Raw genomic sequence first — 16,022 nt, 5'->3', positions numbered from 1 at the left:
GCGGCCCGCCTTATCCTTCGTCTTCCCAAATCCTCCCACATCACCCCGGCCCTCAAATCCCTCCATTGGCTCCCGGTTCTCTTCAGGTCCCGGTTTAAATTAGCCTGTCTGGCTTTCCGGGCGCACGCTCGTTCTGCCCCGCTCTTCATTAACTCTCTAATCTCCTCCCACGCTCCCAGTCGATCTCTCCGCTCTTCTTCTCTTTCTCTCCTTCATGTCCCCCGCTTCCGCAAATCCCGAACCGGGGGCACCCGATTTTCTGTATTGGCCCCCCAGATTTGGAACAATCTCCCTCTCTCCATCCGCTCTATCCCCATTTTTTCTCACTTTCGTAAAGCCCTTAAAACTTTTCTTTTTCTTCAGGCATTTCCCGGCTAACCTCTCATGGGACCCTCTGTAGATACTGTTGTGCTCCTCAGCGCCAGGAAGCCGCTTGGCCGCAGTGCGCTTTAGAAATTTCTTTTTCATTTCATTTCATTTCAATTCAAAACGCACGGCACAGGAGACCGGGGATGGGCCAGAAGGAACAGCGCCTAAAAGACGTCGACCCGACCTCCGACGAGGCAGCCGCCAGCGTGGAGGGGCGAGAGGGACCCGGGGAGAGATGAAGGGTCCCCCGCCAGCCTCGGCACGTGACGGGACGAGAAGGGCCCTCCGCCAGCCCCTCTGGCGCCAGCAGCCACCAGCGCCTAAGCGACATTACCTTGGATGAGGCCACCGCCTGCCCCGAGGGCCAGGGATGCGACCAGAGCCCCGGCGACCTCCCGCAACACCACAGTGACTCCCGCAGCAGTTTGCGGCAAAGCAGAGGCGCCGTGGTCTGAAGGAGGGACTCCCGAAGGGCCGCACCCCGACGTCACCACATCCTCCGAACCTGGATCCGAGCCATTCGGCACCGGGGCCGGAGCCACAGGCAACGCAGCGGAGGGCCCCGCACACGGCAAGGTATCCGCAGACGTCCCAGGAGGGGAAGGAGGTGGAGGAGGAGGAGAAGCCAGAGAGGCCTGCAAGGCCGCAGCATATCTCTCCATCTGGGCTCTAGATGCCCCCACACCGGGAAACTGCAGATAGGGGGACGACAAGCGGGGCCGCACCACTCGCGGAGAGCCCACGCCCCCCAACAGGCCGGGAACCAACCCTCTGGGACAAACTGCGACACTTACCAACAGGTGAGCGACGCTCTTGCGGCCTGAGAGAAGGACGATGTCTAAGACGGAGGCCTGAAACCCTCCGCAGGGGCCGGACGGGACTACGACGCCGACCTGGACATACAGGTTTGAAAGAAGTTTCATCTGGCGCTCCTACCGGGACTTCGGTTTTCATCTGCTGGCACGCCTCACAATCAGTTGAGTCGTGGTTTTCTCCCAAACACCACATGCAGATGGGGTGAGGATCCGTCGCCGACATCTGGCACGCACCAGACGAGCACGTCTTAAAGCCCGAAGGCATTCGCACACTGTTCCCACTCTCATTGGCTGACCTTAGGTCAGCCAATGAGGGAAGGCAGCAGTCCCAAGTCTCCTGAAACCTCCGAGGCAGAGCTGGCTGCAGGTAAGTGTTTGTTTTTCTTTAAGATTAATGTTTGGTGCGTGCATATATATATGCATGAATGTTTGGTGAAGAGGGTTGAGAATGCATGTTTGTGTGTGTGAGTGAACGCATTGCTGTGAGTGTTATATGTATGTGTGCGTGTGCATGTGAGTATGTCCTGTCCGCCCCCCTTCCTCCAAAACTTACCGGCAACCACTGACCAAGCTCTCTCTCTCTGTAAAAATGAAAACTGCAGGTTATTACAGCTAGAACATATGTAACGAAATTTTACATTACTAATGTGCTGCATTCTGCTTTAGGACTCAATAGGCCTGCTTTAGGGGTGACTTACACATCAGAAAGGGAGTTTGGGCTTTGCCATTGTCCAAAATGGCAAAGTTGAGCTAACAGCTTAAAACTTCCCATCCAGTTTCCAATGAAAATCATGTTTTGTCTTTTCCCACCCAGTGGTACAACAAGTGCACAAGCTCCTAAGGGAACACTAGCTTACAGACCCTAGGTAGCCCTGGTACCACATACTAGGACTTGAAAATAAGTAAGGCTATGCTAAATGAGTATAAGCCAATCAACCGTGTATATGTGCACTGAACATCTGAATGGTCGGGGCACATGCATTGAGTCCTGATTAGCAGGGCTCAGGACCTTTCGGAGCCATTACACCAGTGCTAAGTAGTCAAAATGATGGCAAATAAGTAGGGGTGAAACCAGCAAAAAGCCTTTTTCCTAGAAATTCACAACAGCAAACATGATAGAGCTATTCCTATTATTGACAATTTTAGGGAAAGTCATTTTATTTGTCTTCAGTGTGGTTAAATTTTCTATCGCTTGCGTTAGATTAGGATATTGATCTTAAATTTTTTTTTAAGTTATCCCTCATGTTTTAGCCTCATTGAGTGTGTTATTCCTTAAAGGAGGAGGGTTTGGGATTGAACTAACTATCCTTGTAAAGTCTCATGGATTGATTGTTATCTGAACACAGATCTTGCTCAAATATTGCTCTGTGGGTTGTGGGGTGGTTGCAGTACAATTGGTTTTCTGATTCGGGTTGGTACACTGACTGAGTCATTAATGCCTGTGGTCTTTAAAACAAACCTCTGTGTTTCTAGAAAAATCTAGACAAAGTATCAGCATAAAGGCACACTTGTCACATGACTTAAGGAGTTTAGATGACTTGAAATCCTGTCACTGTGGCATCGTTCCATAGCACTCTGTCGAAGTATTTCTACAGCTGTCGAACGTCTGACAAATTTGGAACTGAGGTCCAGATAGGAGTCTAACAACATAGAAAGAAAGGAACGGACATCATCATGTAGGCATGGCACATATATGTGGCTCTGCTTGGTCACTTTAGGGGTGGTACGGAGTCACCCTTGAGCCGCACTACCCCACCTCATGGCATGCAGCAACACTGCTAAAAAATCTCCTGATCCAATCTAGCGCCTGGTGATATTCTTAAGCTGCGGAATCTGTGGTTAAAAAAATCCATCAGAATTAATTTTAATGTCACATGAGACAAAAAGTAAGCATTGTTTCCTTTTGATATACTATGTATAACTTTTATGGTATTTCTTTAAATCCTAACAATCCGATCAAGCCAAAAAACAAATTATCCAAAGGCAAAAACCATGTCTGAACTGCACTATATAGTTTCTCAAGACCACCTAACCCAACTACTTCTATACATACCAAGCTCATGGTAACCTGAATTGTTTTGTTGAATGCTTGTCAAATGTATTCATACAAGGGACATAATATGGGCTAAACCGGACCTCACCTTCATATTTGCAACATGCACCACATCTCCGTACTGATCTTTGGTCTGTACAGTGATGGTAGTGGGCCACCCACAACGGATATCATCCTTATTTAGGATCAGCGATGTCTTCTGAGGATCAGCAAAGGAATCAGGTTGAAGCCACCTATCAAAGTAAAGTTGTATTAACAAGTGAAAACCTTCCCACCGACTAAAATACAACACATAATAAAGTGAGGTTAATTTATTGTTTTCACACAGAATACTCACTTCAGTTTTAGCACATTAAAACAAACTAGTGACTAAAGAAAACCTGCATTTTCACTTTGTCTCATTTACTGGTCCAGACGCCTGTCTTAACTTTGTTAAGAAAGGAGTAATGTTTTTTGATTGACAAAATGACTTTCAGACTAGTAATCATGTACTTTCTGGCTTTTTTCAACATCACATTTAATGGAACATTTAATGGAAATTTTGATAAAAACCAAGCAATGGTATCCTAGGCGAGAAAATCAGGTTATCGGAAAATCACAATTGTAATTTCTTTTGAAGGTCAGTGCTGGGCATAAAGATCCAGCACTGGGATCTCTCCTGGTAACAGGTGAGTAATTTCGTTATTGTTGATCGGACGATTTTTAAGGAACATTTGAAAGTTGCAAAACTCAACTCTTAGAAGAATTTCCAAGTGAAAACCAGCCAATGTTACCCTATAGAGAAAATCAAGTATTCGGCCTTTGGGTTAAGTACTCTACTGGCAGAGTTAAGGTTCTGGGGCAAGACTCGGGGGTCGCCCAGGGTCAGGTAGGTACAGTCGTTACACCCTCAGCGGCACAGGGGCAGCTGGGTGCAGAGTGAGTAGGCCCAATGTTAGCCTATGACGGGCAGGGGGCCTTTGGTTGGTGGCTGCTAGCTGGCAGGCCACGCGGCTGGGGGAGCTGATCTCTTGGTCACATACACAGCACAAGTGGGGAAGTAGGATAGGACAGATGCTGCACTCCCAGTGGCACTCGGGCGGCTGGGTGCAGGATGCTTTTGGGCAGTCGGGCCCCCATTGTATTTCAATGGGAAAGCTGTAAATTGAACAAAGGCTGCAGACTCGGGACCAAGATTCTTCAGGTGCGACCACCACTTCGAGAGGTAAGTTGGGAGGCTGGAGGTTAGGTAGCCACCCAGGAGTTGGGCTCAGGGGGTCGTGGGGCGCCGGGTACAGGGGCGTCTTTTGGTGTTGGGAAATTTTACCCTCAGCTGATCGCGGTTGGAGGGGTCCCTGGTTGTGAGGCTGCAGGCATCGTTAGGAGCGTTGAGGAGGGTCCTTGGGAGCTGGATTCGTGGTCACAGTCGCTGGGGGGTCGTCCTTGTGGTCTTTGTTCACTTAGGCACAGGTCGGGTTCAGCGGGTGCAGAGTGTGCTGAATTCGCAGTTCCTGGCAGGCACCAGGGGTTGTTCCTGTTTTAGCAGGACCACTGCTTGTGGGAGTCCCAGTCTTTAGATGAGCAAGGCTGTCAGGTCCTCCGGGGTTTTCGAGGTTGCTGACCACAGGAGACGCCGGGATTTAGCAGGAGCATGTTCGAGGGTCGACAGGCCTGTAGGGGTGGGGCCAAGTCAATTGGTGTTGTCCTCTTGTTAGCAGATACACGGCAGGTCTTCTATCTTCTTGTTTCAGAATCGGGATCTGAGGAAGGAAGGTTCAGGGTACCCCTAAAAACTAAATGTAGGGGCTTTACAGGTAGGGAAAGGACAGGGACCAATGGGTCCCTTTACTGGGGTGAGTACACCCCCTATCCTGCCACTCTCCAGTGGGAGGAGGGGCAGGAGCCTAGACCTGATTGGGTAGGGCACCCCATCCTAAAGATAGCGAGAGATCCCGGAGTTGGGCTTCACCTCGCTTCCCCCACCTGAGGGGTGGGGTTGGCAGAGGCTGGCACACCCCCTTTCCTCCCTCTGGTTTTCCCGCCTGTCTTCCTGCCAGAGTGGGGGTCAGAACCGGTGGGGGCCAGTTGCAGAGTACAGCAAGTGGCCTGAAGAAGCTCACAAAAGCGGCATGCCTTTGAAGCTTCCCCTGCCCATCCTGGGGGAGGAGGCCTAGCACTTCGCCCCAGGATATGCATTGTTGCAGACCCACGAGAGCGGATGGCTCTCTACCCAGGGGACCAGCAACATGTCTGCTGGGTGGCAGCCTAGTCAGCCTCTCAGTCAGGATGCTAGTTGTGGGTTCGGTTCAGGGAACAACTCTAAGTTGCCCTCTGTCGTGCACTTTACATTAGATCCCACAATGTCATCAATGTGGATTTAATGTGCTGAGAATTTTTATGCCAAACTTCTCTGTCTTCAGTGTAGCCATCATGGTGCTGTGGAGTTCGTGATGACGACCTCCCAACACCATATACTCTTAATGGCAGCACTGCACCTACAGTTCCCAGGAATAGACCTGGGTACTGTAGGGGTACAGGGCTCATGCACCTGTACACACAAGACTGGCATAGGGCACCCAGCTAGAGGGGTGACTGAGGTATGCCAGGGCAGTGGTGTGTGGGCATGGCACACAGGGATGTGTGCCATGTCGACTCTTTGCTTTGTTCTGCACCAAGACATTCAGCCTGCAAAGGCAGTGTGTGTGTCAGGGTACAGGGCTTCTAAGGGTGGCACAAGAAGTGCTGCAGACCTTAGGGGTCTTCTCTGGTCACAGTGCCCTGGGTACCTATGGTACCATTTACCAGGGGCTGACCTGTGGCAAGAGATGCAAATTGGGTTAGTTTTTGGGGAAAGAACACAGGCCCTGGGAACGTGATTGACAGGGACCCAGGACACACCAAGGAAAAGTGCACCAGCTATCAGGGAAAAAGTGGGGGGGGTTACTGCAACTGAAACCCACGTTCCTACACAATGCAGTTAGGCAGGCCAAATTAGGCACACAGAGTCAAGCTCTTTCATTCACCACCTTAGTAATCATCTTTTCAATGACTCATTCACTCTGCAGTTTGCTCCCTTAATGGAGACCCAGGTTTATCACTACCCTTGCACTATATAAGAGTTTTACTCGTTGATAAAAAAATAATAATCAGGAAAATCCTTATTATTCTAGCGGCATTAGGAAATCGATTTTATAACAGGAAGATTTTCACTCTGGCCCTTGACATTCAAAGTGGTTGTGAACCTCACAGGGCCTACCTCTGCAATGGCCTAAAGTTATGTTAAAAAAAACACAATGTGCTGCAATACGTCCATGAATTGCCATGGTGCTTCCTTATGTAATCTACTGTGTTAGATTCCAGGGGTGTCCATATGTTTCGTGGGAAAATTGTGGATGAGATTTACTAAGCATTAGCGCTTACCCTTTCACTCCTAACAAGATATCTTGTCTTGGCAGACGTTACAGTTCCCCAGTGTTTAAAAAAATATAAGAATAATTCTAATAGCATTTGTTTATTTAGCTAGTATTTCAATCCAGCAAGGTTGTTGACCAGGAATGTTTTATTTGGAAGAGAATAAAGGGGTTCCTACATAAATCTGCAATGAATTCTGCAAGCACTTTCTTTTTCAAAGGCATGCTTTTCCTGACAACCTACATCACGGGTGATGTCTATCAGCAGGGAGTGACTGGGACATAACCAAGTGCTTCCTGAAGAAGTACATTTGATGTTTTCAGTAGCTGTGCTAGGTTTTCTGCCAACAAACATCGTGCGCAATACTTTGGGAAAATGCCTTGAGTGACAACAAACCAACTTCTGATTTATACAGCATATAGCTGCATACTGACTGATTGATCTTCTCTAAGGTAAGAGCTGTATTTGAATGTGAATCTAAGAATGTCCCCTTCTGTCATTTCTGTTTTATTTTTTGCCTGTTAATTTAATGTGATATATTAAATTGCACTGTTGAGAGTGTGATGGTCAATTAGATGAATTTCCCATTTTTTGGGAAGAGGCATCTTTCCGAAAAATTAAGTTGTTTCTTAATGTACACTGTCAGTGAAAACCTAACCATAATTTTGATTCCTCATTGTTGGTTTATACCATGGCTACCAGAGAATAGTACTCATCTTTGGTAAAAATGTTTGTGATAGATACTCTAACCACAGGTTTCTCACCTTTAGAAAATCCCCCAGTGTCTAGAATGCCCTGAGCCCTGCTTAACAGGACTCAGTGCATGTGCTCTTAAAATGGTATATGTTTAATTGTCCTTTCCCCAACTGGCATAACCTAATTTACTTGTAGTCTCTAGCATATGGTACCAGGGGTAGGTTGAGGTGTTTCTCGTGGATTGCAACACTCATTGTGCCCCCATGTGTACGACAAGGTAAAACATGGCTCCCAATCTCCCACTGAAGACTGGAAGCGTAGTCAAAACTGTTTATTCGACTTTGCCATTTAAAATACTGGCAAAGCTCAAATCCCCATTTTTAATGTATGCAAGTGACCCCTATGGCAGGCTTAGCAAGCCGTAAAGCAGGGGGCTGTCTGTTATAAAGTGGAACCTGTACTTTTACATGTTCCAGCAGTAAAAACATTAAATTGTTGTTTTTACTGTGGAAAGGCTAGTAGGCTCATTGGCAAGTACAGAGTTACAGGCTGGCACAGTAGCCATGCTAACTTCCGAACGGTACTACTAAGGTTGGTACTGTATGATCTCAAAATAATGACAGCTCTAAATCTGATTTAATGGTTTCATCAAGTGTAATGTCACTGGTGGGCAACGTGCAACTTGAGAAGTTGCCACTTTAGGTGCCCAAGGTTTATAGTGCCCGTTTACAGATGTACATAGTCCTTGTCCTGCAGACATCTTTCTGCACTACTTGGGAGATATGCTAATGACTCTCAGGAAAGGACACTATAATGGCATGCTTGGGAGAGAGGTGTTACCTCCCTCCTGCAGGAAACCACACAGGTGTTAGTCCAAAAGACGAGCTTCTAAGGAGAACCCGTCTTTGAAGGGCAAATGGGTAACTCTAAGGAGAGGGGCACTGTATTGATTAGACAGTCAGGCTGGCACTGGGGACAGGAGAAGAGAAGCCAGTTGTCAAACCGTTTTTTCTCATTGGTGCCAATTGTCGCGAGAGGGGTCTCGCCATGTTGGGGGTTTGCAGAATGGTGTATCCTGGCCAGATGCCACGTTTCCCAGAAAGTGGTCCTCAGGAGGGAGGGACTCTGGCAGGCCATTGCCTACAACGGCATTCTACTCTGAGGGCATTTCATGCATTTCATGGAACCAGTGGACTGCATCTGCTGCACCTGGTGGATAGCGAGAGAAGGACTGTGTCTGCTGTGTCCTGCTTAGTGAAAATTAATCTCCTAACCCCAGCCACAGCAAGAGACTCCGGTCAGTTTGTTGATTCCCTGTCACAGTGCAGGGTAACAACAGAGAAAGAAGCCTACTGGGGTGAGTTGGGAACCCAGATCACCACAGTGTAGTACTCAGGATCAGTAACTGTTGCTCAAAGTTGCATCAGGGTCTGCTGTACCCAGGAGACTGGTCCAAGTGCCTTTAGGTTGCCCAGAAGGCCCGGTATCACCCGAGGAAGTATCTTGCTGTATCCGCAACATGGTTGACTGGTAGTCCAGAGGCGACTGGACTCCTGCCAGCCTAGAGAGGACTTTGTGTGATGTCGACTCTGTGACCAGGACCGGCTCACCCAGCATAGGGAATGGATATATACCACAGCAAGATCCCCATTGACTGCAACACGTCCACAGTACCTGCAACATCATTCATCCCTTGCATCAGAACAACTCCACAGAAATCCACTGCAATGCGGATAAAGTGCCTGGAACTGCTTGAAGACTGCTCCTTCTGTGGAGGTAAATGTTTTTGAGGACCTTAATGATCCCCCTGACTAGCTCCCTGATGGAGTTGGCTGCCCAAAGTAACTCTACCCGACCGCATTGCTACTTGCACAAGTTTTCCTTTAAATTTGTTTAATTTGGCATTTTTTGCTTGTGTTTGAGTGAAATTCCTTGATTCGTTTCCTGCAAATTCCATATCTCCGGAACACACTGGTGGATCTGTTTCCTGGTGGTGTCTAAATGTATATAAAAATACAGTCTATCTTTATAATTTGGTGTTGGATTTCTTGAGGGCAGTGTTGATTTCTTCAATTGCTTTGGTGTTTTTTAAATGCTTTACACTTGTTCCTGTGCATAAACCTTGCTGCTGTTCATGGCCACAGCAATCAAGGGGGGTGAGTTGAGGAATTGCCAGACAAAAGCTCGTGGACCTACAGGGGATGGTAAGTGCACTGCATGGTGAGATCACACAACCATACCATATGGTACACCCTATTTCTTCACAACTTCATTCTGCCTTGGAAGTGACGATGGAGCTGCAAGTAGGCATAACCCTAAGCTTTGACCTCAGTTTCTTTCTGGACTACCCACACCCTTGGATACTGAAGCAGAAGCTCAACAATAATCAGAGGTACCTGTGTGCAGATTCCTGGATTTGGGACCTTTTTGGACGAATAAAGAGACTACTCCATGGAACGGGGAGGCAGGAATGAAGTGAGCAATCTGCAGTTAGATACAGCATCCACTAGAAAGTGTTTTACTGTAGATAAGTAACTTATCAAATCTGATACATACTTTTAAATGCCGATTCCTCAAATTCAGATAACAAAGTAGTACCTCCCAAGGTAGTAGGCCTCAGGAATGATGCAGATCAAAAAGTCCTGCAGAAGGGAACAAGCGGAATGCCCTTCCTTTCAGACCTGGCTGTTAAAGCAGTAGCTCTTCATTAACTTGTGAACTATTGCTCAAGTCGCAGCCACACAGATGCTGAGGACAAGCACTCCATGTGGCAGCGCAGTGGTAGAAGCCTTGGCCCTGGTGGAATGAGCCACAAATCACTCCGGCGGCTGCTTCATGGCTAGTGTGTAGCAAATCCTGAAGCAGAGGATTATCCAACATGAGAGAGTAAGTTTCCGCACTGCCTTGCCTTTCTTTGCCCCAAAAAAACCAGCAAACAGCTGATCATTCACTCAATGGTCTTTGGTATAATCAATTTAAAAGCTCAGTACCATTTAGCGGTTCAAATCGTAAGAATCTCTCCTCTTGTTTCAAAGGGTCATGAGGGGCAAAGAAAGTAGTAAGTGTGACGGACTGTCTGACTTGAAAGGGAGTCACAACCTTTGACAGGAAGGCCACTCTAGTCAGTACCAGTTTGTCCATAAAGAAGGTGGTGTAGGGGAGAAAAACTGAATTGAGCTTGACACTTACTCATGAGATCTTGGGATCCAGATGATGGAATCTCTCTTAATATTTCAAGGGGAGATGTGGAGTTAAGTCTCTCTACCAGTGTGTCACTCAGGGCAAATTCATGGTAACTTGACTGAGTATGTTCATCTCCAGTGTCTGTCTTTTAAGATAAGCTTGATGCTGCACAGCTATAGTAAACAGCACAGTGCTGGTTACCAGTAGCAGCTGGCAGGAAATGAGGGTAGAGGGGCGAGGGGGATGGCAGGGACAAAATAATGAAATAAGAAAATACCACTTACCTTGTCTGCCGGCCGCATCTCTCCTCCAGAACCAGGAAGCACCCAGGATCCCCATAGCCAATTGGCTCCCCAAAGCCAATCACAACACTGCAATTCAGCGTTGTGATTAGTCTGAGCGCTGTGGATCGGTGCTCATACGGGGGGATTGGGCATGTTTCCCACCAGGCTGTGTAATGCACCCTGGTGGGGAACATGCAAAGTGCGCATAGCTGTTTGGCAAGGCTAGGACAGCCGGCCAGGCCGTCATGCTCACTTGGAGTGTGCTAACCACTCCTTCCCCTCTGCCTTCAGCCCTGCCCTAATCCAGCCTCGAACCTGCGAAAAATAAAATAATGATAATTATATTATACTTTTATTTTTCCTGCTCAAAGAGCAGTGGGGCGATGCTCCTCCACCTTAGCAGGGGAGGTCCGCCCCTCGCTGGTTACAAGTGAACACGTCCTCACGTCTGGGAGAACATGTGCCAGCTGCGCATGTGAAACTACAGTTGTGCCCAACCTAGTATGTGCCCGCATGTAGACTGGCAGAGAAGGGCCTTTGCAAGGATTGCTGCTGACCTAGGTTAGTATATACTATCAGTGGGCATTCCTAGACTGGCCAGTACTGCTTACTGGAAAATCTGTAGTGATTTCACTCTATATACCGACTGGCGAAATCTAACCTAAGGTACATTTTTGCTCAACTTAAGCCTACACTGTTCAGTAAGGTGCCAAACTGGGGTAAAAAAATGCGCGCCAAGTTGAAATTAGCAGTTCTCAACAGATTATATGTACAGCGTATGGGACTTGGGGGAACTTACATTTCTGTGGATCAGCTCATAATTGTATTCTAGGGCTTTGTCCCCTCTATTATGTCAATTTAATTACTACGCTCCCCAGCAGAAAGAACAAAGGCCTCTCCATACAACCAGAACAATTATCAGTGATTGACCCAGTTCCTGAGAGAGGAAAGGAACTGGGGAGGTGGGTGGGGGTCATAGCTGACCCCTCTGTATCTGAATGGGTCTTCTCCAGGGACATTGGGGCTGGCTCCTTGTAGGAAGCTGGCTTTTTATGTAGAGCACCAAAATGAGGTACACTATGTATATAAAGTCCAGACGACCCTTATTGGATTACAGAGTTCAAATCAATAATCCAAAATGCCCTCTGTGGTAGTGTGGGCAAGCAGATTGGGGTTATCAGCGAGCAGTGTTTAGCATTTGTTGTATACAAAAAGTGAATAAATGAGAGAAGAAACTCAAGACCAATTTAGAAAAATAACACATTTTAATATATAAATGTTGACACCAAGATTATCAAAATCAGGTAAGTACTTTAGACTATCAATTTTTACAGTAATAACAGTAAAAAATGTCAGTTGTCAGATTTGAGGCATAAGCCTCGAATGCTGTAATGCTATCCTATGGGAGAAACATTCACTGCATAGACACACTTAAGGTAAGTAGGGGCAAAGGTCCAAGAAAACACCAACAGTTCAAGTTTACCTGCCCTGGGATGTCCGAGTGCAGAGGTGCTTTACGCGGAGGTAGCCTCAAACACTACCCGCCAAGGTCAAAGTGAAAAGTATCTGTACGAAAGAGGCTGCAAGGGGAAACTTAGGACTAGTCCGGCAGAACCAAGGGTGGGCTCGGATCTTGAGGGTCTCAGGTCCACAAAGACACCATCGGTTTACTTGACCCTGGCCTGGGAAGCTCAGGAGTAGAGGTGTTTTGTCCAGAAATCAGTGAATCAGAGGCTCTCATGGGTCTTGGTGTAAGTACAGTAAAAGGAAAGGAAACCCGGCGGGGTCACTCTCTGTGTGGAGCTGGCATCTCTTGAAGTCAGTTGATGTGCATGTATGTTTTGGAGGCAGTGGTGGTTTTCCAACTGAAGACAAACAAGCCTTGGTGTTTGCAACTAGCTCCTGAACCTCCAGTATTGTTGCTGGGTGGCTCCTAGGGGGTTCTGGCATCTCCAAACTCGGTAGGGAAACGGACCTGACACCCTGGAGCAGCAAAGGGGTGCTGCTTCCTTGGTGGGCCCGGGGGTCCACAAAATGTTGTACCCGGCAGATGCTGTCAGTGCCTGCTTGTGTAGGGAAGTAACACCTCCACTCCAAGGCAGATGTTCATGGATCGATGAAGTGCTGGGCAGACCTCCAAGGGTCTGGAGAAGTATTTCTGCTTCTGGACGAGTCTGATTTTCAGGAGAGCAGCAGCCAGGCAAGGTTTTGCGCCATGTTAGATGCTGGTCCACTGTTCTCACGACTTCAGCTTTGCTTTGTACTTCTTTTAGTCAGACAAATTTGGGTTCTTGGTGTGAGGGAGTCACCTAAATACTAAATTTTGGGGTGTAAACGGAGTGAAGGGTAATAGCCAATAACCCTTTTACCATGGAGCATGTCAGGTAGCCCACCTTCGGAGTGTGACTAGCCTTAAGGTGTAAAACGCCTAAGCATTGCTAATTTACCACCTGTCCTGGTGCTAAATGGGCCTCAGGTCAAGGGATGGCTTTTCACGGGTCTGAAGGTAACAGGGTTGCATAACAAAGGTGGCAGGGGCTTTGAAGCCCCAGGCCTTGTTATGTTAAATCACTAGCCATACTGCTGGAAGAGGTGTGAACACCTTACCCCTAAAGCAGGCATCGTTTCTGATCTCAGACCGCTGGCTCTCACCTGCAGGGGATCAGAAACTTGTCTGTGGTGACAGGCCGGATATTACCAGTCAGCCAGCACACTAGAAACTGTTAGGTTTTTCAAGGGGCACCTCTAAGGTGACCTCTGGGTGTATATTTTAATAAATCTAGTACTATTAGCAGTACAGATTCATTAGGACAAAGTATTTGACACCAAACACAATAGTTTTCAGTAAAGCAATCATGTAGCTGGGGAACTTGTAATTATATACTAAAGATGGCTTCCCTGTTCACTCTTACCATCTAGTAATTGAACTAGACAGCAGAAGGGCATAGTTGCTCATGCAGATATGACCTCAAATGTTATATAATGCACCCTGCCTTCGGGCTACAAGGCCTGCTGTAGGGGTGACATATACATATTACATACAATGATGTTGGCATGGCACACGAGTGCGCCATGTCGTGTTTTCACACGAGTAGCACCATGTCACACAACCTGCACTGGCAGCCTGCACGAAATTTGAATGGGGGTCCCTTAGGATTGCATAATACATGCTACAGCCCTTAGAGACCCTCTTTAGTACCCATGCCCTAGGTACCAGGGGTATTATTTACTAGGGACGTATAGGGGTGCTAAAGTGTGTGTCAATTCTAGTATAATTAGTCCATTTTACATTGTTTTTTGGGCAAGAGCACTGGCATTGGGGCCTGGTCAGCAGGGACCTAGTGCACATCAGTCACAACCCTTCAGTAACAGTGGGAAAAAGTGGGGGTGACTGTGAGGAGGGACTCGCCAGTTTAAAACCTTGGGCTGATTCCCCTCCGCTGACATCGATATCACTTTCCCGACGCGTCTTCCAGGATCCCACACGAGCGCGAAATCCATACGGTTGTTCCGTGTTTCCACAGACCTCGGATGCAGATGAGTACCCGGAAGGGGGAGGAGAATACCCCGGAATCTCTTTGAAGGATCCAATGAAAAGTGAGACAGGAGAAGGAGGAAGAGAGTTGGGGGGGGTGAAACCCGGAAGAAGGACGTCGGAAGAACCACGAGGAGAAAACAAACCCTGTAGCTGCACACCTGGAGAAGACCCACGGAGCGGAGAAGCGGCGGAAACCGCACTGGACTTGACTTGGTCTGAGGAGTGGTGGAGTCTTCCGGAGGATGCTGGGGAGCGGCCGCAACTCAGGAGAGTTGCGGCAGAGCGGTGAGTGCCAGTATTCCTTGGGAAGGAGGGGGGGAAACGCGGGAGGCAGTTGGGAAATCGGGGGTTCCTTAGAGGGTTTTCCTCAGCGGTAGTGCGGGTAGCTCGCTGTTTAAAGGGAGCGGGTCTGTCTTACTGTTTCGGGGACAATGAGGGGTTTTTGGACCATGTGTAAGCTGACTTGAGCTACAAACGGGAAGCAGAGTTGTTTTTGCCATGTGTAGTTGACTTAAGCTGCAGTGTTCTGAGCCTTGTCTGTCTAACTCAAGCGTGATAGAAGCTTAACCACGAGTTGTTGGCAGGATCTTTTGTTGCTTTAGGGTTTCTTAATCTTATGCTTATAGAACAGAGCATTAAAATACCAGGCGGAATAGTTATGTTAGTTAAACAGCTGTTGCTTTAGCGGTTGTGTTATTCCAGTATCTAAATACTCCCCTTCCTTCATTTAGTCCTTCCCCGGCACGTCTCTTTATTTTCTTACAGTCTGAGCCCTAAAGGTGTGGTGACGGGTGCATCTATTATTAACAACCCAGAAATAGTGTTCAGGCGGCTCTTCTTTCTCCCTCTTATGAGCCTCCGGGGAGAACCCAGTGATTCAGAAGACGAGGAGCCAAGACCATCGGCCACTTTATCACCATCCGGCTCATCATCGGAAGAAGATCCTGAAGAAAAACCTATTGAACTCAAACCTCTTGTTACTTCTGGCAATAAAAATAGACCACTTGGAAAATACCTCCAGCCTCCTCGCCTGTTTATCAGACCTGCACTACCACAGTGACCCTGACAAAAAGGGACACTTTCCTACACCCCTTATGCCCCCTGAGGACCAGTTGTTGGAAATACCTGGACTCGTCTGCCCCCTCACAGGTGCTCTGCAAGGCAGGCAGGCATGGAGCTCTGGGGAGTGCGGGAAGGATGGAGTTCTGCTTGTTGGTCGAAGAGGGGCTGCACAAAATGCCTGCAACAGTGGGAGATGAGCACCAAGTGCCAGGGAGAGAAGGCTGGTGCAATGAGCCAGAAAACCCAGTTCCTCACAAGACGTGCCTCTTTAGAAGCCAGGAAGCCTGTTGAAAATGCCCCTAGCAAGTAGGCCTACCCCCAAGGAGCAAAACGAACCAAAGATGAACAAAATGGATTCAAAGTGGCTGGCTCGAGATATGCAGCTGTAAAGGTCTGCCCCTTTTCAAAGGAAAAACAAGTAACGGAACGTGTGGTACTCCACTGTAAACCTTAGAAAGCCCAGTTGGTCGGACCATATTCATGTGGTTAGTTTGGGGTGAGGGTTGTTCGTGAGCCCTCTGTCCCAAGTCAACTTTTGGCACCTTTCTCCAGAGCACGACGCAAGTACAAGTGCAAGGGACCCCTTCTCCCAAGATACAGAAGAAACAAATAAGGTCAAGCACCATTGTGCT

The 16,022-nt window shown here is 47.8% G+C and overlaps 1 protein-coding gene across 12 annotated transcripts in view; it reads right to left on the bottom strand.

The window, feature by feature from the left end:
• The window catches only part of MYCBP2 (MYC binding protein 2), a 2,065,574-nt gene that overhangs the window by 1,073,806 nt on the left and 975,746 nt on the right, over positions 1 to 16,022 (bottom strand). For all 12 annotated transcript variants that reach the window (XM_086934832.1, XM_086934837.1, XM_086934835.1 and 9 more), the window contains one exon: positions 3,326 to 3,470. In XM_086934832.1, coding sequence (XP_086790958.1) covers positions 3,326 to 3,470 — 145 coding nt within the window. The remainder of the gene's footprint in view (positions 1 to 3,325; positions 3,471 to 16,022) is intronic.

This window comes from Lissotriton vulgaris, chromosome 8, assembly GCF_964263255.1.
Source record: "Lissotriton vulgaris chromosome 8, aLisVul1.2, whole genome shotgun sequence".
NCBI classification, from domain to species: Eukaryota; Metazoa; Chordata; class Amphibia; order Caudata; family Salamandridae; genus Lissotriton; species Lissotriton vulgaris.
Note: the sequence above shows the minus strand (reverse complement) of the source record. Positions and strands in the feature narration are given on the sequence as shown.